At 41.6% G+C, this 24,026-nt stretch overlaps 2 protein-coding genes, 2 long non-coding RNA genes and 1 pseudogene across 5 annotated transcripts in view; all 5 read right to left on the bottom strand.

The window, feature by feature from the left end:
• Positions 1–208: 208 nt before the first annotated feature.
• LOC109957901 (zinc finger protein 502-like) lies at positions 209–3,912 on the bottom strand. 2 transcript variants are annotated; one of them, XM_020596141.1, is made up of 3 exons: positions 3,065–3,912; positions 2,100–2,411; positions 209–967 (listed from the first exon to the last, which is right to left on the bottom strand). In XM_020596141.1, the coding sequence occupies exons 1-3, from the start codon at positions 3,615–3,617 to the stop codon at positions 390–392; spliced, it is 1,443 nt and encodes a 480-aa protein (XP_020451797.1). In that variant the 5' UTR covers positions 3,618–3,912; the 3' UTR covers positions 209–389. The 2 variants fall into 2 exon arrangements, with proteins under 2 accessions (XP_020451797.1, XP_020451798.1); XM_020596142.1 differs by having other exon boundaries at positions 2,100–2,378.
• A 456-nt stretch (positions 3,913–4,368) lies between these two features.
• LOC109957903 (uncharacterized) lies at positions 4,369–7,627 on the bottom strand. The gene is made up of 3 exons (XR_002274614.1): positions 6,960–7,627; positions 5,436–5,516; positions 4,369–4,503 (listed from the first exon to the last, which is right to left on the bottom strand). It is a non-coding gene; the product is annotated as an uncharacterized LOC109957903 (long non-coding RNA).
• Positions 7,628–10,246: 2,619 nt separating this feature from the next.
• LOC109957899 (piggyBac transposable element-derived protein 4-like) lies at positions 10,247–13,579 on the bottom strand (annotated as a pseudogene).
• Positions 13,580–14,052: 473 nt separating this feature from the next.
• Positions 14,053–17,655, bottom strand: LOC109957902 (uncharacterized). Its single transcript, XR_002274613.1, has 4 exons — positions 17,589–17,655; positions 17,113–17,284; positions 14,229–14,859; positions 14,053–14,108 (listed from the first exon to the last, which is right to left on the bottom strand). It is a non-coding gene; the product is annotated as an uncharacterized LOC109957902 (long non-coding RNA).
• Positions 17,656–20,076: 2,421 nt separating this feature from the next.
• The window catches only part of pi4k2a (phosphatidylinositol 4-kinase type 2 alpha), a 14,453-nt gene continuing 10,503 nt past the window's right edge, over positions 20,077–24,026 (bottom strand). The window contains 2 exon segments of the mRNA XM_020596306.1: positions 20,077–20,267; positions 21,796–21,855. Of these exon segments, the coding sequence (XP_020451962.1) occupies positions 20,109–20,267; positions 21,796–21,855 (219 nt within the window). The 3' untranslated portion in view covers positions 20,077–20,108.

The following is a 24,026-nucleotide window of genomic DNA, read 5'->3' as shown; positions in this document are numbered from 1 at the left end:
GGTCACCTGGCTTATGTAAAAGCTCTGACGTGTTGGTAACATATCTTTTTACTAGTCATAGCTAGGGAAAGTTGTTTGCACTTTTTATATTAAATGTGTGTAACCATAAATTAAAACTCTACTACAATTCTACTTATATTTGTCAGTTTACAGCAGTGAAAAGAAGCATTTTTGAGGTGTAACTAACCAAGGATATGTCATATATCTGTCCAGAGATTTCCAGACAGCGTTCCCACTTTCAGACAGTCTGGAAAACTCATTGAAATTGTATTTTTTTTTTAACATAAAATGATCAAATTTAAACATATTGAGCACTGCATAAAATCAGCTGTTTACACCTCACATAAAAATGCTTGATCCTGTGGACCTTAACACAGCTGAGCTTCACTCTACAGCTGTTTGCTGTGTGAGCGCTGGTGGAATTTGAGCCCCCCACAGTTTCTGAATGATTTCCCACACTGTCCACAGACGTAAGGCTTCTCTCCGGTGTGGATACGGAAGTGTCTGGTTAATGCCCCAGAGTGACGGAAGCACTTGGAGCAAACAGAGCAGGTGTACGGTCTCTCTCCTGTGTGGATACGAAGGTGTGTCTTGAGGTTCTCCATGCGGTTGAACTCTCGGTTACACTCTCTACAGCGGAAGGGGCTGCAGCCCGGTGGGTACAGTTGCAATCTGGTCTTCTTGCTTTCTACTAGAGGCTGCTGAAAACTATTCTGGAACTTCTGTTGGCACTGACCATAATGCCGCCGCAACAGGCTGGGAAGGGGGAAGGTCTGACCGCAGGATTTGCAGGCAAAAGTGTTGGCAATGGTACGACTGAGGCTGAGGTTGGTCCGGACTCCATACACCTGTGGAGGAGCTTCGGAAATGGAAGCTGGTTCTGCCACCTGGAGGCTGGGGAACTCAGAGGACAGGGATAGAAGGTCTGTGTGCGGTGAAAGACCTGTAGTCATGTTTGGAGGATGAGCTGTAGAAAAACACCATATATGACGTTAAACTGTAGCAAATTTGAAAACTTAATGCCATCTTAATGCCGTTCAAAAACACATTATTTAGAAGAACAGACACCAAATGTACAAAGTGACATTAAATTCAGCTTTTTAAAGTACAAAATCGACACCTAGTTGATCCACATTTAGACCTGAGAAGCATAAATGATCATAAATACTAAACATACAGTATTACAGTTTTAAAGATGTTTAAAAACAGTCATTAAAAATTAGAATCAGAATCTGCTTTATTGGCCAGGTGTGTCAGACGCATGAGGAATTTGACTCTGGTACACTGGCTCTCAATGTGCATGTACATATCCCATACACACTGAGAGCCGATGTTGTGGAGTTTCAATTTTTGTGTCCACCTTTTTCTGGACATCTTTAATAACAAGTTGGCTTACAGCAGCCATAAGAATATACAGCTGACACATAGTAACTTTGGATTTAGGCATCATAATTATTAAGCAAGTTTTCAAATGATTTGATGGTTTGATGCTGTGTAGCAACCAGACTGGATGCCCAGATGACAAACTAAGGTACTTTGTGCTGTACATTTGTTTATCAATGGATAAAACTGCCCGTCTTCCCATCGGTCTACACAGAGTAACCCATAATGACAAAGTAAAAACATGTTAGACATTTTTGCAAAGTTATTACAAATTGAAAACTAAATAACTTCTGAAGCCACTGTATGTGATGCAAGCTGATTGCAAGTAGGTTGTGAAACCGATCATCAGAGGCCTTCAGTAGTAAGTCCTCAGTCTGAATGAGTATTTGATCAAATTCATGATATGCATAATGATAAAGTACCCTTTGTTCCACATTTCTGTAAAACTGATTCTGAATGAAATGTATTATTAAACCCATCAATTTACAAACAAGGGATTCTAAAGCACATTAAGTGGAGGTACTGACAGGCCCATTTTCTTGTATTCATCATCCTGGGTCTCAAACATTTTAGTCTCCTGTGGTCTAAATGCTGTTTCACTGGCTCTCCATTGGGAGAAGCACTAAGTACCTCAGAATTAAATATTATTGATCTGAATAGGTAACTCCACCTGATCTTTTGCCATAACTGGGACATGTGTGTGTGTTCCCTCTTACCTTGAGCCAGCCTGGCACAGGACATTCCAGAGTTTGGGTCTTGGCTCTGAATATCCAGCACTTTAGGTTTCCACTCGGCCAACAGTTTGGACTGGACATCAGACATACACTCCAGACTAACATCCTCCACTTTGATCAAGTCCAAAGTGCTCTGTGTACCATCTCTCTCCTCTTCCAGCTCCTCCTGCTTTACTGTAACCTGCTCTAATATGGGCTTGTTGTCAGTGCTGGGAAGCGGTAGTGGGTAGTGGTCTTGACTTGGCTGGCTCTCTACCTTCACTACACAGACACAGGAAATCTCTTTAGTAACGTCTGTAAATAAAATATCACAAGGTACAAACACTGAGCAAAAATGTTTAAAGGTAACACTAGAATGTTTACATTTTTAGTATTATCCACAATGTACCAGAACATAAAAAATGTATCTAAATTGACTATGAATTACATACTTGAGCATATTTTCTGTGAAGGCCTCTAAAGTGAACAAAATAAGAAATGTTATTTAGTAACTTAAGGGGTAAAAAGTGCAGAATTTGACCCTAACCATCCCATGCTAATTTAAAATATTAAGTCTTGTGAGTGTGCATCAACAGATAAAAGCCTTTTCACCCTTTTTGGTTTTTGTACCATAGTGTTTGGAGGACTTTATGGCAAATTCAATTTTAACAATACCTGCACAAATATGCGCTGTTCATGAACGCACTAAAACTATTTCATTCATATAGTTAATACCTGTTGCATTTAAAAATAAATGAATAAAATGATTGCATTTGAGCAATCGTGTTATAACAGCAGACACCAACAGGTGCCCATCACTAGTTTCACACGGTACCTACAAAATATGTGAAAACAGTAGGATGTTTTTCTGTGCATACTGACCCATTGTGTTATATTCTGCTTTATATTGACATACAACGTATGGTGGGAGAAAAGTGATCAAACGGAAAATAAAACCTGATACAAACCTTCACTACAGCCATTATTTAGTTCTCTCTCTGGGTCTGAAGCGGCCCCATTGCCACACTGTCTTTTTACAGCATCGTCTGAACTCTGCTCATCTTTGCTCACGTGTTGGAGACCTGGATCCTGCGGTGCAGTATCAGCTGCAGGAGGTGCGTCATCTCTGCCTCCTGTACCGCTGTGCACACTGCCCACTTTGGGATTTGGGCTTATTTGTTTGTACCTACTGTGAAGCTGTTGACCTCTATGTTTTGTGGCATTGAAGAGTTGCTTGGAAGGAGAGCTGCCACCTCTTCCCTCCATGCGCGCAGAATCCAACAGAGCTTCAGCTCTCTGCAGTCTTTGTTTGAGGGACGCATTCTCTCGTCGCATCTCTTCATAGTTGTCTCCTGTTGCAGCCCGAGCAAGCAGTTTTTTCACGTCTCGGACTGCGATCTCCACAGCCACGTCAAACGCTCCATGTATCGCTGCCACGAGCTCCTCTTGCAAAGACAGCGCAGCCTCTGATCTGGCTGGTTTTGTCACAGACGGGCGCTTTTTAGTCAGCTGCGGCCTCATGGTGCATTCAAAGACATTAGTTCTGTGCAACACAACTGTGATATTAAACACTCCCCGAGGCTAACAATATATCAGCTATGAATATCGTGTTGCTATTCAGTGTTTACAAGCAAGAGGCTTCACTTCCGCGTTCCGCCGACAGCTTGTGACACCTGGTGGTGTAAAGGCAGAATTACACAAATTAATAAAAGAAAGACAAAGTCAAACTGGGAAACTCAAGTTTATTGCGTCAACTAAACGCTTCAAATGACACAATCTTAGCAAGCGTTAACGATGTTCCACGACCCATCCATCAGTTATGGGATTTATAATTTTCCAAGTTGGCGAGTATCCAACCAGAAGGTACGAGGACGGTCACAGACATCACAGTCAGCACGAATGCGGTCTCCTGCAAAGACAGTCATGTTAGCTAACCACCAGATCATTCAGAAATAATCTAAACCCCATTACATTTAGCTACATGTTCCAGACACTGTTAAGAAGTGAATGACCTTAAGGATTATTTTACAAACTTACCGCAACGCCAACATGAGCTTTAGGTGGTTTGCTCTGGATATAACCTGCCCGTTGCTGAATCATTACACCTGATCTCGGCGCGACAGCCCGGTGAAGCCTCAGAAGCCCAGAGAAAAGCCGAGACATGTTTGGCTCTGAAAGGTAAGAAAGGCCCGTAGCAGATCCTTGAAAAACACAAACAACCACTAAAGACTCTGGGGAAAATGTGCGTGTAGATGTCGTGACACACCTGATAATTGGCCTGTTATTTAGGTTTCCTTTTCCTTCTTTCGTCCTTGTACTTCTTCTTCTTCTTCTTCCGCCTCCTCTCCTTCTTCTGTTTAATGCCAGTTGGCAAACGACTGTAGTTGCATTATCGCCACCTTCTGGACTGGGGTGTATATCAATCAGAACGGCTCCTATCTACAGTATTAGTGGTGGAAGATGTTCTCATATCCTTTACTTAAATAAAAGTAGCAATACAACAGTGTAAAAATACTCCGTTACAACTAAAAGGCCTACCTTCAAACAGTTAAGTAAAAGTACATAAGTATTAGGATCAAAAGATACTTAAAGTACTAAAAGTAAATGTGCTCATTATGCAGAATGGTACATTTCACATCCCCATATATCCTATTATTGGATTATAAATACTGGTAAAGGAGGAGCTAGTTTTAACTATCTTATATGCATTTAATTCTAATTACAGCTGGGTAGCTTGTAAATTTTCCATCATAAATTAGTGAGGTCTTATCAGGGGTATTGCTAGACATAAAGCTCTACTGGGTACAGGACCCTCAGAACTCAAATCACACATTTTCTTGAATGTTTGTTTAGCCCAATATTCCACTACCTGCTGCTACTACAACAACTACTGGAAAAGATAAAAATATAAGGATTTTAATTCATCCCAGCTGTCACTGGGCAAGAAGCAGGGTACACCCTGGACAGGTCACCAGGCTATCAGAGCTGACATGTAGACAAACAACCACATGCACCCACACTCACTCCTAAGGGCAATTTAAAGTCACCAATCAAGATAACCTTTATGAAAATATTTATTTTCAGCATACATGAACATGTTGATAATCTTATCAACATATTTTATGGCATAAAGGTCTAGCCCTGTATTGCACATTACCTTGCATTCTAATGCATTTAACAATAATAACTAATTTGTCAAGCAGCCCATTTGTCTATGAACAAATCATGAGTTTAAAAAAAATTCTCATCATATTTTGTAACTCATAAAACCACAAATCATATAAACTCTCCAATTCCTTTGAAATTGTATTGTGCAATGGATGGCTGGTGGTGACACACCTGTCTCCATAGAAGTCCCTGCACAGACATCGTAATCCACACTTTCCGTTCCTGCCTCAGGTTTACTTGTTTGTTAAATGCCTACAAAAACAAACATTATTTGGACTGTGTGACAAGAGCATCAGACATGTTATAGGCTATTCATTAAATGCATAATGAATAGTCCAACGTTAATATAGACCATTACGTGTGATGTACACTGACTGGCTACTTTATTAGGAACACCTGTACAATTGTATGCACTTCAATGCAACACGTCTGCCATATGTATTTATGAAGCTCAGAATGTTTCAGTTTTTGGTGAAACTGTCATAAATGTATAAATTCAATTATATGTTTATTATTGAAGTCAATTAAAGGTGGTGTTATACTGGATTGCATTATATTCAGGTGTTCCTAATATTCTGACCCTCTCTATGTAGCTGGGGAGGACACAAATATAGAGACACCTCTGAATATCACCTTTTCACGCTGTGTGGCCCACCGCACAGGCGCATTTCTCTCGTTTCAGTCACAGCCAGGCAACTGTAATCGAGCATAGCGCATTCTGGACACATTTCTGCATGTAACAGCAATAGTTTGACAAATAAAGGTAATGCTCTCCAGTTTGTGGTTCATTATGTGTGGCTTTACAAGTAGCTAATTAATCAGCTGTTACCTTTCCAGCTGCCAAGCAAAAAAAAAAAAAAAAAAAAAAAAAAAATTAACATTAGTTTTACCCATACTTTCTCTGGTTGGGAGTAGGCTACTGATAATTTTGGATAGTCTTTCATAACCTTATATCAATTTGCATATGTCAGATATTACAGTTAAACTTCTAATACATATATTTGTGACTACTGTGACATGTGAAATACACCGCAGGAAATGTGGTCAGACCATGGGACATTTGGCTATAATCGAACAATTAATCGAAGTAAAATGCTGATAATATAGTTTTTCAAATGAAAGATTAGTCTCAGTGGATGTTTTTCTAGTTTGTTAGCTCTCGTTATTTTTGAATATGCACCAATTCTTTAAGGGTACATGGTGACATTTTTATGAAAGCATTTAGCACAAATATTTTCAGAACACTTCAGAATTGCAAATGGTTGCAAACAGTGCTATCTAATTTCATGAAAAAAAGAATTTTTTTTGAAAATTGAGAAGTACATAAAATGGATTTTCAAAAGTATTGCAAGCAGCCTAAAATGAGTTTAACAAACAAAAACTATGGTCAAACAATTATGAATAGGGAACAGCTACAGTATGGAGAAAGACTGAGGCAGCCTGAGAGGATGTTTGTATAAAGGATATGGAAGGACACTACATTCACCAAAAAAAAAAAAAAAACACACACAACACCAAACAATACCTGGAGACCTTATCTCCAAGGTCTCAACTCAGCAGCAGCCTAATTTTAAGAATGTTTATTACAGTAAATCCAACATTGTATTACTGCTGCAATGTTACATTTAAGTTAGCACAGCTTGAGTTACACAGGATATAGAATATTATTTTTGTTCTAATAAAAGCAAAATTAACCTGCTGGATTGTTGAAGGGAATCTGGTGAAAAATGTGCGCTGTCCTTGGTGCTGAAGAGAAGAGTCCTGAACAACAACAACAACAACTTTTGACTCAGCAATCTGAAACACTGACCTATGCATCAAACCCTGTCCCTCTTCCACCAATATCAGTCTGCAAAAACATGCTTCAGCTTCATATCTGTAGTTCTCACTACACATTTATTTCAGTTACAATTTTTAGGAATTAAGGTTTTACACACAAAATGTGGTGAAGAACTATCTGTTTCATTAACATAAAATTATACATGCTGTCAACCTGGACACTTGAATTTAATTTCTATAGCACCAAATAAAAGTCACAGGACATTTTACAAAGTAAGGTCTAGATCTTAACATTATCACTAGAGAAACCCCCAACACATCCCTCTTGAGCAAGTACTTGGCGACAACAGGGAGGAAAAACTCCCTTTAGCGACAGACCCCGGATATCGGTGGGCAGGCAGATAGTTTTCACAGTCATCACCATCATGGAAAATAAGGCAAATACACCCAAAGTGAGTGTCCCAGAGCTTATTTAGTCATCTGAGTCATCCATCGCTGCCAGGCTTGCTCCCTCCCAAGAACCCTAACACACTGCCAATTGCTAACGCGCAATAGAGCTTTAACAAACCCACCTATGTATGAAACTGTCATTTACATATGAAACTGCCAAACGTATCTCCACATCAGCAATGCTACTTTGCGGGGGTGGGATACATTCCCCTGCTGGGAGGCCTCCCGTGTCTGGAAAATCTAATAAGCATATGAAACGCAAAACCTTCCCTCACCAGGCCTACTTGAAGCACAAGTCCACCCCCCTTGAAACTTGGCAGAGCGAGACCACTCAGAAATTTAACCCTAAAGTAAAATACAGGTATTCAAATCTGGGTGGTGATGATTTTGAAAACAGCACAACACTTATTGAGATAGGCTCACAACATATAACTCAATGCATTTGTGAATAGCTCATTTATCTAACCATTAAGCCTGCCCAGGTACTTCCACCATTTAGTGATGGAAAAGTGACCTAGCCCTTATGGTAAAGTTCAAAAAACAGTGACAACAGTGACCTTCCCTTCACTGATATAGTCTCTTAAGATCCCATCAAGTCAGTCTCAACTCTCAGGACCAAACAGGTTGGTATGGACATCTGTAGCAGCCTCCTCAAGGCCCCGTTTGCATCACCATGTTGTTTTCTCCAGCTTCAGTCTCCTAAGGTTGGGCATCAGTCAAAAAAATAAAAAAAAAGTGTCACTCAATGAGTAGTACAAAGAAAGATTTAATGAAGTTGACAGAGGTGGATACCTGATGTCTATGAAGAGATCAACAACTCGTGGTGCAGAGGCATCATTGTTAATGAGGGTCGTCGTCTTCTTCACAACGTCAACTTCTGGGTCCCAGCATGCCATGTCGGCTTCTCTGGTGGGACAGGAAACAGCTTGGTAAACTGCAACTTTTCAACCAGGAAGTACTTTTCTCTAACTTAAAGAATATAGCCTGTCCACTGTCGCTCACAATGGCTTTATTCTCCCTGATTGGTGCTTTCAGATACTTTACTAGGGTGCTGTGGAACAGTACAGTCAGTTTAGAAAGAGGAGGGGAAAAAGATCTAGTCACCAGAAGCATGGTCTTGGAACTAAGTGTGTTCACTGAAAACAAGAAATGCAGGTTTGTTAGTTTAAAAATATAAAACTCAAATACAGATGAGTGGAAGTGAGAGGTGCTGAGGTCCCTCTCCACTATTCCCAGCCTAAGAGCACAATGCATTAACTGAGTTTTATACACCTTTATCCAGCTAGGTCTACTGCAATAGTCACAGCTGGCTCTGTCTCACCAAATCTACCCCTTAAAGATGCGAACATCAATTGAACAGTATGTCTCTTAGTAGAATCATAATGGGATACCATGTCAGCTGATTCACAAAACCAGAGGGATCCTTGTCTGGTTTTGGAAACTGCACAACCATGGCACACAGCTCCAGCTCAGTAGAGGTCCATGATCTAGCCTGTATTTGCCTTGACTCTGCCTTATTTCTCTAGGTACATTCACTTCTGACTACCTCAGTCACTTTTCCAGCAAATATACAGGTTTACACGACTCCAGAACTGTCCAAACTACCAATAACTTGAAAGCTTGGACTCCTTCACACACTGAAAAGAAGGGGAAGGAGAAAAGCCTTCCCTCTTGCGATGCGAGTCAACTCATTTGACCTAGTTCTCTGTAGTGTGGAGAAGCCCTGGCTTCCTCAACCCTAGAACTGGTTGTCGCTCTGCACTGATTTAGCGAGAAACACAACCTGTAATGTTCCCAAAAAGCAACATACTGCAGCAGTGTTAACTATCGCTGATTTGACACTACAACTGTTTCTCATGTTTGTTCTCTACTCTGTCACTAATTTACGTGTTAGTTTAGAAAACACCGTCCGTGTACACTGTGTAGGAATATATGGAGCTAGAAAAGAGGACAGGCAAATTCACGCATGACGATGAAATATCTTCACGGCAATGTAAGAAAATCAATGTGTTGTGGCAGCCACCTATAGGAGATCCAACCAGGTTAGAGAAGAAATAAAAACCACATACCTTTCATAGGTCAACATCATCGAAATTCAAATGGCGATAAACGGACAGCACAGGAGCAAGCGATAGGGATACACCGGCACTGCAGTTAAAACTCCCAGGATAAAGCCCGTAGGAGTTCTATGTGCCTGGCAGCCTAGATCTATGCCTATTACACAAATTTATTGACAGATGGCCACTTTCGATCGGACACAAAAATCTAAATAGTCATGGCAGAGCAGCCATGTTGGAAAGAGAGTTGGGCATGGAGGGCCGGCAAAAACACCTGAACTAAACACTTGAGCTCAGATGTCACAGTAAACTCAGGACTTGAGTACAGAACAGAACTTCAACAAGACCTCTCTAATGAATAAACTAGTGCAGGCATGGGGACTGGGGTGGGGGGGTCTGACGAGGGAACCCACAATAAAGTAAAAATAACTGACTTATGATTCCAAATCTACAGGCCACATGTCATGGAATAGGAAACAAACTCATTGTAACAGACAGAGATACACTTACTCCTTCAGTGTTATAAAAAGGAAAGACATTTATATTGAAATGTTTTACTCTATAGTGTCAGGATTCAAAGAATTAGATCTCAATTAAAAATACTCCTAGGAGATGGAGGAAGGGCCTTTCCTGTTGAATGTCAAGAAGAGCAACCCATTACAGACCCCTGGATTGCCTGAGAGACTTTAAGAGCATCTTTATGGCTTTGTCAGTCCACATAATCAAAGATGTCTTATTCTGAAACAATGTAAAAACCTACTAATAATCAACAAATGTAAAAATTTGCCCTTTACCTATGTTTTTGTCATATTTGGCTAAACGAAAAAATAATAAATTCACAAATGATGCAAGACTTTTCACACCAGGTCATTTTTATTTGACCCACACTCATTTCCACATTTGGCAAACTTTGCCAAAAAAACACAAGCTGAACAGCCAGTATGTACATATTTACACATTTACACACACACACACACACACACACAGCCAGCCCCCACTGAATGCAGCAATCCTATGCGCTGCAATCAGGTCGGTGTCTGTGTGTGTGCTCATTGCAGATGTATCTTTTGCACTTGGCGCATGTGTGTGGTGTCTTCCTCTCGGTCTTGGGTCCACACACTGCACATCTCTTCCTGCCTCCGGGAGTAACCTAGAAAAATGAAAAGATACGAAATTAGAATTTTCACTTAGCCTCTCTCTCTCTCCCAAAGCATGAGTGTCACACATACAGTTTTATGCCACAGCATTACACACTTACCTGAGGCTGTGGTGGTTGTGGACCTGTAGGTCTGGTGGATGGGCCAGCTGCATCCTCCCCCCGAATCCTCCTCACGAGAGCTGCAAAGGCTGGTGTTCTTGGTACATACTGTCTTGTCTGCATGAACGGTGTCACCAGGGCCTTACCCAGTTCCTCCATGAAGAAGCGTCTTCTCTGGAGCTTCTTCTGGTTCCAGCCCAGGTTGACTGCCGTCCACACCACAAAAGCGTTGTACACCGAGATGTCCAGCATATCAAAGAAGAGCACCAGTGGCCAGCGTAGTGTCCTCCTCTTGCAGCTGTATGCCGTCACCAGCTTGTCCAGGTTGTCCACCCCTCCTGTGGTGGCATTGTAGTCCAGGACAATCTGTGTTTTTTGGCCACAGATTGTCCCCTCCCGGTGCAGTGTGCTCAAGAACAGAACATTCTTCCCTTGTCTTGGCACGTAGGAGACCATGGTCGTGTCGTTGGTGAACATGAACCTGGAGGAATTGATATGCCTGTCCTTGGTCTGCAGGAGTTCTGGTGGGAGCTCTGGCTTGTTCTTGCGGATTGTTCCCACCATGGTCAGCTTCCTCTTCAGGAGCTCCTGTCCAAGCTGGTACGACGTGAAGAAATTGTCACAGGTAATGTTGTGTCCCTTGAGATTCTGAGACAAGTCCAGGACAACTCTCATCGCTTGATTACGCTCTGGGACTCCTCCTTCAGGTTTCCCCGTGTAGACCTGCAGGTTCCAGGCATATGACATGGCAGCATTGCAGCCCAGATCTTGATGCCATACCGAGCCGGTTTGGATGGCATATACTGCCTGAATGGGCAGCGGCCCCGAAATGGCATCAGCTGCTCATCTATGGTGACATTAGGCCCGGGGAGGCGGTGCACCCACTTGTCCCACACTGTCCTGATGGCTGCCAGTTTGTCCGTCTGCCGTTGAGCTGCTCTGTCTTCCTGGTTATCAAACCTGATAACCCTGGAAATCACCTGGAACCTGTCCAACGACATTGTTGCCCGGAAGATGGCCCTGCCGTTTTCTGCAGACCACAGGTAGAGCAGACCAAGGTAGGCATAGAGGAGGATCATGTCCATAACCTTCCACCGCTCTCCATAAACCCGTCACCCTTCTGCGTTAGTGCAGTCCAGGATAATGTTCAGGACTGAGTCTGGCATTAGCTGGTGGAACGCTGACTTTATGTCCGACACATGGCTGATTGCCATTCTCGTTGGCCCTGGTTCCATGTTGTTAACGTTGGCTGCAATTCGGATTGGCAGCTTGGAGGGGTGAGAAGACCATGAAATGTCCCTGGATTTCACCATGAACACGTCTCCTGCTCTTTCCTCAAATGACGGTCCTGGAGCAGGCTCAGCCTGTAATTGTTTCAAAATAATAAATCACAATAAGTTCTCAAACACAGCACATTTTAGCAAACAGACTGTATATTGCATTGTTATAACTTACTTCTCCCTGCTGCTCCGCGCTTTCAGCCACGCGCTCCACAGAAACAATGTGTTTTGTTTTTCTTTTCCCGCTTGAGGATGGCTGAAAATACAGTAATGATAGCAAAAGTTACAAATGAGCAAGCTCTAACTAAAACAAAGAGCGTTTTTTATCAAACAAACGCCATATTGCATTGGAATCTAAGTCTTACCTCAGTACTTGGAACGTAATCACAGTCCAAGACATCATCTTCATCCAGGTCGCTGGGGCTTTCCGAAACCTCTGAGATATGGTCCTCCGTTTCGGAAATCTCCTCGTCGTCTTGATGATCGGAAAATTCGTTCTCCTCGAAAATCAACTTGAGGGCCATCTCGGTGGAGACTCTGCGTGACATACTTGCTGGTTCAGCGTACAGTAGAAAAAGGAAGAAAGCATCCAGCTGTCCTGCTTTTATTCTCTCTGGCCAACACCTTGGGGGGCGTAGCCTTCCCATTGTAGCAGAGGGCTGTGAAGGTGACCATGGAGATGCAAACTGCATGGCCATAGTGACTGCACCAGGTGAAACCATTATGCAACTCAAGATGAGCTGTAGTTACTCTGTCATTGTTGCAGGACCACGGAGATGCAAATGGCATGGCCATACTGAATGCGCCAGGTGAAAACATTATGCAACTCAGGATGAGCTGAAATTACTCTTTCTTTTCATATGAATTACCAACCTGTGACCGGCTGTGCCATTTCAGAGACGCGCCTCGCTTACACACTGCTCCGCTCGTTTTCCGCGTTATTTTGGCTCACCCGAGAGTAATGTTGTCCTCCAATTATGAAATGTATTCGTCTGCATCAATTTCAGAATCTTCTCTCGCCTAAAAATCATTTCCAGGGCCGTCTGACAACTAATGTGCCTAACGCGCTTGCTATCCATACTGTGGATCGTGTGCAAGGGGTCGACTGGTCTCTAGCTCTAAATATTCTGTCTGCCCGGCAACAAGGGTGGGTGTCGTCTTTCAAGGTGATCATAAAACCCTCATAACTGACAAGGAGAGCCACCAATAGGTTGTAAACATGGCACATTGGTCACACCAACAGTAAGTTGCCATCTGACCAAGTGCGCCCGCCCCTGCTTGTCTGGTTGAGCTGGTGGGAGTGTGTGTGTGTGTGTGTGTGTGTGTCTGGAGTTGTTTAGGGGTGTTTGTGTGTCAATTGGCACTCAAGCGGCTGGCTTTAAAGGGTTTAGTGAGAGGCAAAGTGGCCTTTAGTATTGCTGGTCTTTTTTGACCCAAACAGCTCGAGTGTAACCTAAATGCACTGGGGGGGGATTTGTGTTCTTCACACAAAATGAGGCAACCTCTGAGACTATCACAGTGCAGGTGCATTTATACGGAGACTTGATTACACACAGGTGGATTCTATTTATCATCATTAGTCATTTAGGTCAACATTGGATCATTCAGAGATCCTCACTGAACTTTTGGAGAGAGTTTGCTGCACTGAAAGTAAAGGGGCTGAATAATTTTGCACGCCCAATTTTTCAGTTTTTTATTTGTTAAAAAAGTTTGAAATATCCAATAAATTATAATAAGCCTGAAATAATAATAAGCCTGAAATGTGGCAAAATGTCGCAAAGTTCAAGGGGGCCGAATACTTTCGCAAGGCACTGTACTTACTTCACCCTGCTGGGCCGCTGGCGCTCCGTGCGCAACGACCAGCACGGTTATTTTTTATAAAATCTAAAGCAGTCTACTGCTGTGAGTTCCTGGTTTAAAAGAGCCGGAAGAGGCTTCATAGAGAAAGAGAAGCTTATACTTACTTCACCCTGCTGGGCCGCTCCGTGCGCAACCGGGATTGTGCGCGGCCTTCCTTTGCCTGAGGATGGCCAAAAACACAGTAATGATAGCAAAAGTTACAAATGAGCAAGCTCTAACTGAAGCAAAGAGGGTTTTTTTATCAAACAAACGGCGTATTGCATTGGAATCTAAGTCTTACCACAGTACTTGGAACGAAATCTTGGTCCAAGATATCATCATCAAAGTCACTTGCGCTTTCAGAAACCTGGGAGATGTGGTCCTCAATTTCTTTCATCTTCATCCAGATCAGAAAATTCACCTTCCTCGAAGATCATCTTCAGGGCCATGTCGGTGGAAATTCCGCGTGCCATAGTTGCTGGTTCAGCGTCGAGTACAAAAAGGAAGAAGGCATCCAGCTGTCCTGCTTTTATTCTCTGTGGCCAACACCTTTGGGGGCGTAGCGTTTCCATTGTAGCAGAGGCATGTGAAGGTGACCATGGAGATGCAAATGGCATGGCCATATTGACAGCGCCAAGTGAAAACATTCTCTGCAACTCAGAATTTTCATATGAATTACCAACCTGTGACCGGCTGTGCCATTCCTCAGAGGCGCCTCGCTGACGCACTGCTCAGGCGAAGTGGCCTTTAGTATTGCTGGGCCATTTTGACCCGAACAGCTCGAGTGTAACCCAAATGCAGGGGGGGGGGTGTCCCTGCATCAAAAATGTCTTCAGATTTGAATGAATCAACTAGTGCAGGCGCAGGGGCAGATCTGACAAGGGAACCCACAATAAAATAAAAAATAATTGACTTACAGTTTGTAGATCTACCTGAAAAGAGAAAAATAAATAAAATTAGTTTGACTCAAATGACTCCAAATCTACAGGCCACGTCATGGAGCAAGAAACAAATTCATTGTAACAAAGAGATACACTTCCTCCTACAGCATTAAAAAAAGGAAAAACCTTTGTTTTGAAATTTTTTACTCTGTAGTGTCAGGATTCAAAGAATTAGAAGGGCCTTTCTTGTTGCCCATTATCTATCAATATACCACAACATGGTGGACGGTGAATGACAGACACACGACGCACACTTTGTATACACTGTGTGCACAATTATTAGGGAAGTGAGTATTTTGACCATATCATTTTTATGCATATTTTCCAACTCCAAGCTATATAAACTTGAATGCTTATTGGATTTAAACACATTAGATGATGTGTAATGAGGGATGGTATGGCCTAAGGAGATTAACACCCTATATCAAGGTGTGCATAATTATTAGGCAGCTTCTTTTGCTTATGCAAAATGGGCCAAAGACTTAACTGACTAAAAAGTCAGAAATTGTAAAACGTCTTTCAGAGGGAGGCAGCACTCTTGAAATTGGTAAGATATTGGACATAGAGCCATCAAACGTTTTGTTGCAAACAGTCAGCAGGGTCACAAAAAACATGCTGAGAAAGAAAAAAAAAAAAAAGATGCAAATTGACTGCCAACGATTTGAGAAAAATCAAACGTGAAGCTACCAGGAACCCATTAGCCGCCAGTGCTGTCATATTCCAGAACTGCAACCTACCTAGAGTGCCCATAAGTACAAGGTGTTCAATGCTCAGAGACATGGCAAAGATAAGGAAGGCTGAAAACTGACCACCACTGAACAAGACATAAGCTGAAACGTCAAGACAGGACCAAGAAATATCTGAAGACAGATTTTTCAAAGGTTTTGTGGACTGATGAGATGAGAGTGACTCTTGACAAACCAGACGGACAGAGCTCCACTTTGAATCAGACGCCAGCAAGGTGGAGGCAGGGTACTGGTATGGGCTGGTATCATTAAAGATTAGCTAGCTGGACCTTTTCAGGTTAAAAATTGACTCAAAATCAACTCCCAAACCTACTGCCAATTTTTAGAGGATACTTTCTTTATACAGTAGTACAGGAAAAAGTCTGCATCTTTCAAGAAGACCATGATTTTTATGCAGGACAATGCTCCATCGCATGCATCAAAGTACTCCAATGCATAACTAGACAGTAAAGGGCTGAAAGAATAATGACATGGCCCCGCTTCCTCACCTGACCTAACCCCTATTGAGAACTTGTTGGCCCTTCTTAAACTGAATATTTGTGGTGAAGGAAAACAGTACACCTCTCTGAACAGTGCGTCAGAGGCTGTGCTTGCTGCACAAAAAGTTGATTGTTTAATGACTGTTATTGAGAAGAAGGGTTGCTGTATTGGTCACAAATTTTTTTTTTTTTATTTTAATGTCAGAAATGTTTATTTGTACATTTTGTACACTATTATTCTCACTTTAACAGATGAAAATAAACAAATGAGATGGGAAAATGTTTGTTTTTCATTTAGTTGCATAATAATTCTGCAGAGTTACCAAAACCCAACTTTTTCTTTAGGAAATATTCAGGTTTTAGATTTATTAACATTTTGGATTGACCAAAATGATTGATTGTAGTTGTTCCATAAAAAAAATTCATCCTTAAAAATACAACTTGCCTAATAATTGTGCACACAATTATTACACTTTACAAATAACCAAGTACGTTGTAATTTTAGCAACATTGTCAAAACTTTCAGGCCAATAAAGGCCCTTTAAATTGAAATGGATTATTAAATTAGACTTAAATTATCCAATTAAAGAATTATTCAATTTAAGCATTAAAGACCTTATAGAATAAATAGTTTGTCATTGAACTGATCCATCACAGCCAGCCACTATGTGCTCCTGCTTTCTACTCAACAGTTCATTTAAGGCCCAGAATGTTCAGACAAAAAGCATTTTCTTCTTGCCTACTCTAACATTAGGCCTGTGAACAGGCACTTGTGTGTTCCTCTGACCATCTACTTGTTGAAATATATGAACCTTCAGATAAATATGAAAGCAGGACACTGTTTACTACACAGGTCTGAGTTGACAGATGACCTACTCATGGTGCAGTGAAGTCAAACACCTTGCCCTTAATAACCAGCTTAAGATATGAAGTTAAGGAGCTAAACCCGAAGCAGCACACCAGACATTAGCTTAAAACAAAGTGTGGCTACATTATCCAACTTCCAGGCTATCACTCACCTTTTTTTTTGATCCATGTAAATCCAGAGTTGGTCCACCCGATGTCTTATCATTTTCCCGACGTCCTTTAACGCTGTAGATTTTCGCTAAAGCCTACAAACTGACATTAAGTCGAGCAATGCAGCCATAAACAAGGTTGGTTGTGCGTTTTCCCGCGTCCGATGTCACACACCTATAGCAAGAAGAGGCAACAGATTGAGGTTTTTTAAAAAGTAATTAAAACAAAACTGTTTTCTTAAAGAAATGCTCTGGGCCTTATCAAACACTCAGAGCTCCGTTTTTCTGCGAGCACAACACAACCTTAAGTTGAATGCACTTTTTACTGGGCTTGCTTTAGCCTCTGGAAATGTTTGCTAACTTCCTGGCGCCAAACTAAGGTATCTGAATTAACGCAGAAGAAAATCCGACTCTCGGGCTGAGGTTACAGAAAAAGGTTTCACAAATATGAGGTTACAACGACTGACATAGAGACATACCTGCTGCTTGCCACAAACTCAACAAACAACCGCGCCGGTCGCTCTGGATATTCAAAAGGCTTGCGGCTGCGCGGAGTGGGCGCAGTCCTTGCTGATGATTGGATGTGGAGATGACAGTGGACTTCAGGAAGAGCCCCCAACCTACCTGCCCCTTGCATGAGGATATGTACATACACATTGAGAACCAATGTACCAGTCAAATTCCTCATGCATCCGACACACCTGGCCACTAAAGCTAAAGCAGATTCTGATATTTGTATAAACTCATTAGCTAATCGTAATTGATGTACACATACTGTATAGCAGGTAGGGGACATTAGCATTCAGTTGGACTCATGATTGTGTCCACACAGTGTATGCAACTAGAATATTTAGCTCTGTTATTTGCCTCCAATAACCCCTGTGGGAAATATATTTGGCTCTTTAGTTAACTTTATTGCTGCCATTTTGTAATTATAAGGCTTCTCATAAAAACACTGCACATGAAAGGGTTTTCAACACACAAACCATTAATTTTTGCAAAGTTATGGTAAAATAAAGGCTTACAAAAAAATCCTAAATTAAGAGCCGTTCAGGAGTCGAAAGAGCCGGTTCTTCTTTGGGAGCTGAGCCAAAAGAGCCGGCTCTCTGAAAAGAGCCGAACTTCCCATCACTACAACAAACAACCGCGCAGGTCGCTCTGGATATTCAAAAGGCTTGCGGCTGCGCGGAGTGGGCGCAGTCCTTGCTGATGATTGGATGTGGAGATGACAGTGGACTTCAGGAAGAGCCCCCAACCTACCTGCCCCTTGCATGAGGATATGTACATACACATTGAGAACCAATGTACCAGTCAAATTCCTCATGCATCCGACACACCTGGCCACTAAAGCTAAAGCAGATTCTGATATTTGTATAAACTCATTAGCTAATCGTAATTGATGTACACATACTGTATAGCAGGTAGGGGACATTAGCATTCAGTTGGACTCATGATTGTGTCCACACAGTGTATGCAACTAGAATGTTTAGCTCTGTTATTTGCCTCCACTAACCCCTGTGGGAAATATATTTGGCTCTTTAGTTAACTTTATTGCTGCCATTTTGTGCTGAGCAGTGAATTTGTCTTACACTGAAAACAGCTGCCTGCTGCTGGGAGCAACACTGGTGAGATTAATGAGAATTAACCAAAACCAGTCAAGTTACTAGACATAAAACCAATACAGTGAGCTAATGATAATGAGCTAAAATGACACTGAAACGCTCAACTGAGTTGTTGAGCTGGATGATCATTGTTGTTTCAGCTCTCCAACTCCCTCCCCATGCCATATAGTTAATTGATTGTTAATGTCAAAATATTATTAGCAGCTTTAAGTGCAGGATTCATTTAATCATTAGCATATCATGGTAAAGCTATAACATATTGCCTGCAGTGTTTCATTAAAAACCTTTTTGGGAAAAACTAATATAACCAGTGTACAGTGACTGAATACAGTAAAGCATTAAAGGTGTAATATCAGTGTGTCTGTAAATTCATTGAGAAACACAAGTGGTCTACAGTGGAATATGTTTTAATTATAATCCATCATTAAATATTACATACAATTTATACAGTGTATTGTCACAATACATTTCATTTCAGTTCAGCACAGCAGGAAGTTACTTTACCGTTTACTGTCAGGAGCTTGTGGACTGGGAAACACCACCCCCTCCTCCTCCACCTGATTGCACATTGGATCAGTTTGTCTTCTTCACTAATGACTTAATTCATCAGTGGGAGACAAATTAGGTGAGCCAGTCATACTAATCTGATCAGTTTGTTGCCTTAACCAAAAGTGCTTCTGCTTTCCAACAGACTTGCAGATCCTAACCCAAACATTTAGGAGGAGCAACAAGTCACGCTGACTTGTGTTCACGGTGTGAAGACACCACTGAGTGCCCAGTTCCTAAATCTTTAAGATATAACCAGCATGAGCACTTCTCGTAACTGTAAAGAAATGCTGCTCTTCAGTAGTGGCACCAGTGCCTCACCAACCCAGGACTTTAAACTGCGTGAGAATGAAAGTGCAGGTGAATATTAAAAGGCAGAGGTATGAAGACAAAAAAAAGGAATGCACCTCCTCTCATTCAAAAACAAAAGCATGAGAGATTTTTGACTGGCGTGCAAGTGTGTGAGCAAACATTAAATGCACCCTGGGGTCCAACAGAAAAATCTGACATCTCACTGAAATGTTTCTCTTATCAGGAAGGTACAGAGGTTCATCATTTAGGAATTACGTCTTCACTGACATCCACACATGGTGCAGAGGCAAACCAGGAAGACAAGTTGTGAAATTCTTCCTCTTTTGGCTTCATCTTGCTCCACCCACCCACTCACTCACATTCTGTTACCAAAATGTCCACAGAGGGGAGGGTGATGATAACTACCATTTCCAGGACAAAAGCCTGCACTCTCAGATTCAGACCTTTCATCCAACAGCACATCTCACTCTGGCTTCCTGCTGTTCCTCCTTTTTCCTCTTTCTCTTTGTTGTTCTGTTCCTACCACCTGGTGAAGAAGGGCTTTCTGCTCTGGAAACTCTGTGTGTAGGACTCATTGGCTCTCTGAGGTGCTCTAGCTGTTTCGACAATTACTGGGGGCATCTGGACCAATTGGAGGGGTGTTTTACCATCCTTTAGGGCTTGGCACAGGTTCAGGACCTAAAGATAAATAAAAGAAATATACCTTTGGTGGATTTACACTTTAAACTGCCCATGGCATGCTTTTCTGTGTTTTCTGACTTGTCTACAGTGTTACAACTATGAGTTCACCGATTTCCTTGAATGCTCATATAGACCAGCAGTGTGTGTTCATCTAACTGGTGCCATTTTAAAAGCGAGACCTCTTTGACTGCGTGTGGTTTTGTGGATACACTTTCCCTCCTGCTGCTGAACTGTGACCAGAGGATGTGGAGAAAAATACAGGGCCTGAGGTTACTGCCTGTCCGGGAGTGTTCCTGTACTGACACTGGCTGTTTTACCTGACCAGGTCTAATCTATAAACAGCTAGCCTGTGAAGCCCCCCGTGGTTAGTCATCAGCTCATCAAGTCTGGATTTCCCTGGAACACAGTACCTGTTTGTTTTGACTGCTTGAGGTCAGTGTGTCTGCCGCATGTGATGCGTTGTGAGTTGGTGAGAGGATTCTAACGATCCATGATGTTATTGTTGGTACATCCCTACCTGTTGGCATTAATTTCATTACTTTCGGAATATATGTGGTCCTGTGGGGGAAGAAGCAGCCATCAACAGTTGGATTTACTGACTTTGAAGTTTCCACTACTCAGTGGAACATAACAGTAAGTTTAAAAAAAAAAAAAAAGAAAGAAAACACACACCACACACGTTGCATGTCTGTTAATGCTTTGTTTCTGTAGAGAATTGATGTTAGTCACTATGTCTGCATTATGCCAGTTAAAATATGGGGTTTTTCAATTACCTGCTTTGTTTAGAGTGTTACACATCTCTTTTCATCTGTACCTATAATGGTGTTTACCAATCTATAGAAGAGAAATTCATGTCAATGAATGCTGTTGCGGTTCGTCATGCTGTCCACTTTCATATTCTGGCTCGAACATGCCAGGTAGGATTTGAGGTATTGTCATTGTCGAAAATGTATCTTATTTGTTTGTTTTGTCCTGGCTTCCTGACCAGTTTTATGTCAAAATGTTTTCCCCCATTGAGATGCATAAAACTAAAAACTTTGTTTCATGTAGCATCCCCCTCTGTGGTTGTGGTTAGGATAATGTTAGGATTCAGGTTAGGGGAAACAGATTTCAACAGAACATTGGCAGCAAGAGTTGTACACATTCACGAGCTATGCTCCTGTTTTCAAGAGGAGGCTCTCAGGTTTTATCATTCTTTCTTGTTGAAAGGGTATTTGTTGTGTTTTGCTCAAGAATACTGTAAAGTCTTGACCTTACAACACAAAGTACCTATTTTTGTTGTGATTTGACACTACAAAAAAAAAACTAAGTGGTCAAAACCCCTCTGAATCATGACTTCCCCTACTGTATGCCAGTCGTCCATATATCTGATTTAAATGCTGTGAATCACGACTTCCCCTACTGTATGCCAGTCGTCCATATATCTTATTTAAATGCTGTAACAGCTTTTGATTTAGCTGTTTGAACAAACCTGTCTAGAATTTAAAAAAAGTGTATTGTAAGGGGAGAGAAAAAAAAACCTTACCTGTCCTCTCATTACGGCTACTTGTTTGTGGAACTGTCCTCTGTCGAAACCGGGGTCTTTCTGTGAGACACAGCGGACAATACACATATTAAACATAACGTTTACAGCAACAGAGCTGCGTCATCCTCTACATCTTGCATTTTCACTACTGCTGCATTCTACATTTCCACTTCTCAGTCAGTCTCTTATAATAATCTCTACAACCTCCGTTTACACGCTGTATACAGCAAAAATGAGCACCATCTCTAAAATGCTGAATTATTCGAAACTGCACTTTTACTGAGGGTGTGATGATACACTTAGCTCACGAAATGAAATGATACACAATATCGGGTTCAAGAGAATGAGACAAGATGATAGTTTAACACTATTGAAGAAATCTTCAATGACAAAATATGACTGGAAAAATAGTTTTATTCGACTGGCAGTCACAAAGTGCAAAATAATGCAGGTGCATTTTGAAACATTTTTACTAATCATCTTGTAATGAATATCACTTCAGTTCTACTTTGTGAGTATGAATTATCCTATACAGTAAAAGACAACTATATGCAGGTACTATAAAAGGTTTTGCCACAAACAACCCACTGGCTTCTCTCCTGTATGAGTTCACATTATAACTGTGCATGAACTATGCACTTCTGTGACCTTGTAACTAAACTAACTAAACTCCTTCTCACAAATTGAACATAAAAAAGTGGCAGGGGCATCTGCTGTGCCAATTTCATTTTCACACTCCATCATGCTGGCTGCTGCTCTGGTTCTGCTATGTACTGACATCGCAAGAGAGCTTTTCAACTCAACGATAAATATCGTCACTGTCAATATCACAAGATCTTATGGCACAAGATTTATTTATTTATTTGCACAATTGCCACAAAATTAAACAATTTCAAACATATTATTTAATTGCCTTTTTTAAACAATTAAATCATTCACCTACAGCAGCATAAATCAAGCCATCAGTCTTTTCCTCCATTGACATATCACTCTAACCATGCAGTTACAAGCTGCACTACAATAAGCATCCATTACTCGCAGTCACAGTGAAGATGTGGCTGTCAATAATATCCCAACAGTGAACACATGTCAAAGACAACTTACACTGAGCTCCTTCTGACACAGCTGGATTTCAGACATGACAGATGGACTTGATTCACCCGTCTGACACAGAGGATAAAGCCTTTGTGCTTTCATGGCATGGCCCAAGTCAAATTGTTACTTTTACCTCTAATCGTGCCATTTATCAAAATGCTGCTCAGTCATGTCAGCAAGTGCAGTTATGCTAACTAGATCTGAGAGAGGCTGCAGAGAGGACTAGCTATTGTTCAGCTTTGGGGCAATCAAAAAGCATTTTAGGGAAAGTTAAATCATTTTAGTGTCACTTCCAGTTTCTACATTTACAAGATAAAAGCCGACTTAAGAGTAGTGTCTGTGGTTCAAGCCCAGTAGATACAGAGGTGTTCAACTGCAAGGTAACTTTGCCAAAGAACCTAAAAAGAAGCCTGATGAATACTAGCACATCAGATGAAACCAAAATAAATGAGTTGGGATCAGATGGGGTCCCGCGTGTTTGCCGTGGACCTGGCCAGGACGACCACAGTGACTGCACAGCACCCACCATGAAGCACAGAGGAGGGAGTGTGCTGACATAGGGCTGCATGAGTACAAAAGGTGTGGGGGAGATGGCATTACAGATGGAACTATGAATGCAAGTTTGCATACCCAAAAACTGAATGAAAACAATTACTCTTTACAACACTGCTATCATCCATGCCCAGGAATACTGAATCTGCCATTAAAATATAAATAAATAAAATAAATAAATAAAAAGATAAGATAAAATAAAAGAATGTCATCTCACCAGTTAGGGGTGTACTGACTGTTGTGGTAGCTGATTCTTAAATATGGACCTTCTTAGTCAAATGATTTGTCTTTGTCAAATGAACTGGATTCATTCTTCTTAGACTTGGGCTTAAACCAAACTATATTCAGCTGGCAGGATTTGTAATAAACATTTGACTGGTATTGATACTATGATATACCCTGGTGAACGAGAAGGTCGCTTCCCTGCGCCTTCGGGTCGGGGATAGGTCTCTCACTGCCGTTTGTGCCTACGGGCCGAATGGCAGTGTAGAGTACCCGGCCTTCTTGAAGTCCCTGGGAGGGGTGCTGGAAAAGGCCCCGACTGGGGACTCAGTTGTTCTACTGGGGGCCTTCACCGTCCACGT

Source organism: Monopterus albus, unplaced genomic scaffold (genome assembly GCF_001952655.1).
Source record: "Monopterus albus unplaced genomic scaffold, M_albus_1.0 scaffold29.1, whole genome shotgun sequence".
Taxonomy (NCBI): Eukaryota; Metazoa; Chordata; class Actinopteri; order Synbranchiformes; family Synbranchidae; genus Monopterus; species Monopterus albus.
The sequence above is the reverse complement of the archived record's forward strand: the minus strand, read 5'-3'. Positions and strand labels throughout refer to the sequence as shown.

Bases quoted from the DNA above. Each gene is read 5' to 3' on its own strand.
- LOC109957901 (XM_020596141.1), bottom strand. From the start codon at position 3,617: ATGAGGCCGCAGCTGACTAAAAAGCGCCCGTCTGTGACAAAACCAGCC. The intron at 2,412-3,064 runs GTTTGTATCAGG...TTTTATTTACAG, and splicing joins AAATAATGGCTGTAGTGAAG to ACGTTACTAAAGAGATTTCC. The intron at 968-2,099 runs GTAAGAGGGAAC...GTTTTTCTACAG, and splicing joins CTGTGCCAGGCTGGCTCAAG to CTCATCCTCCAAACATGACT.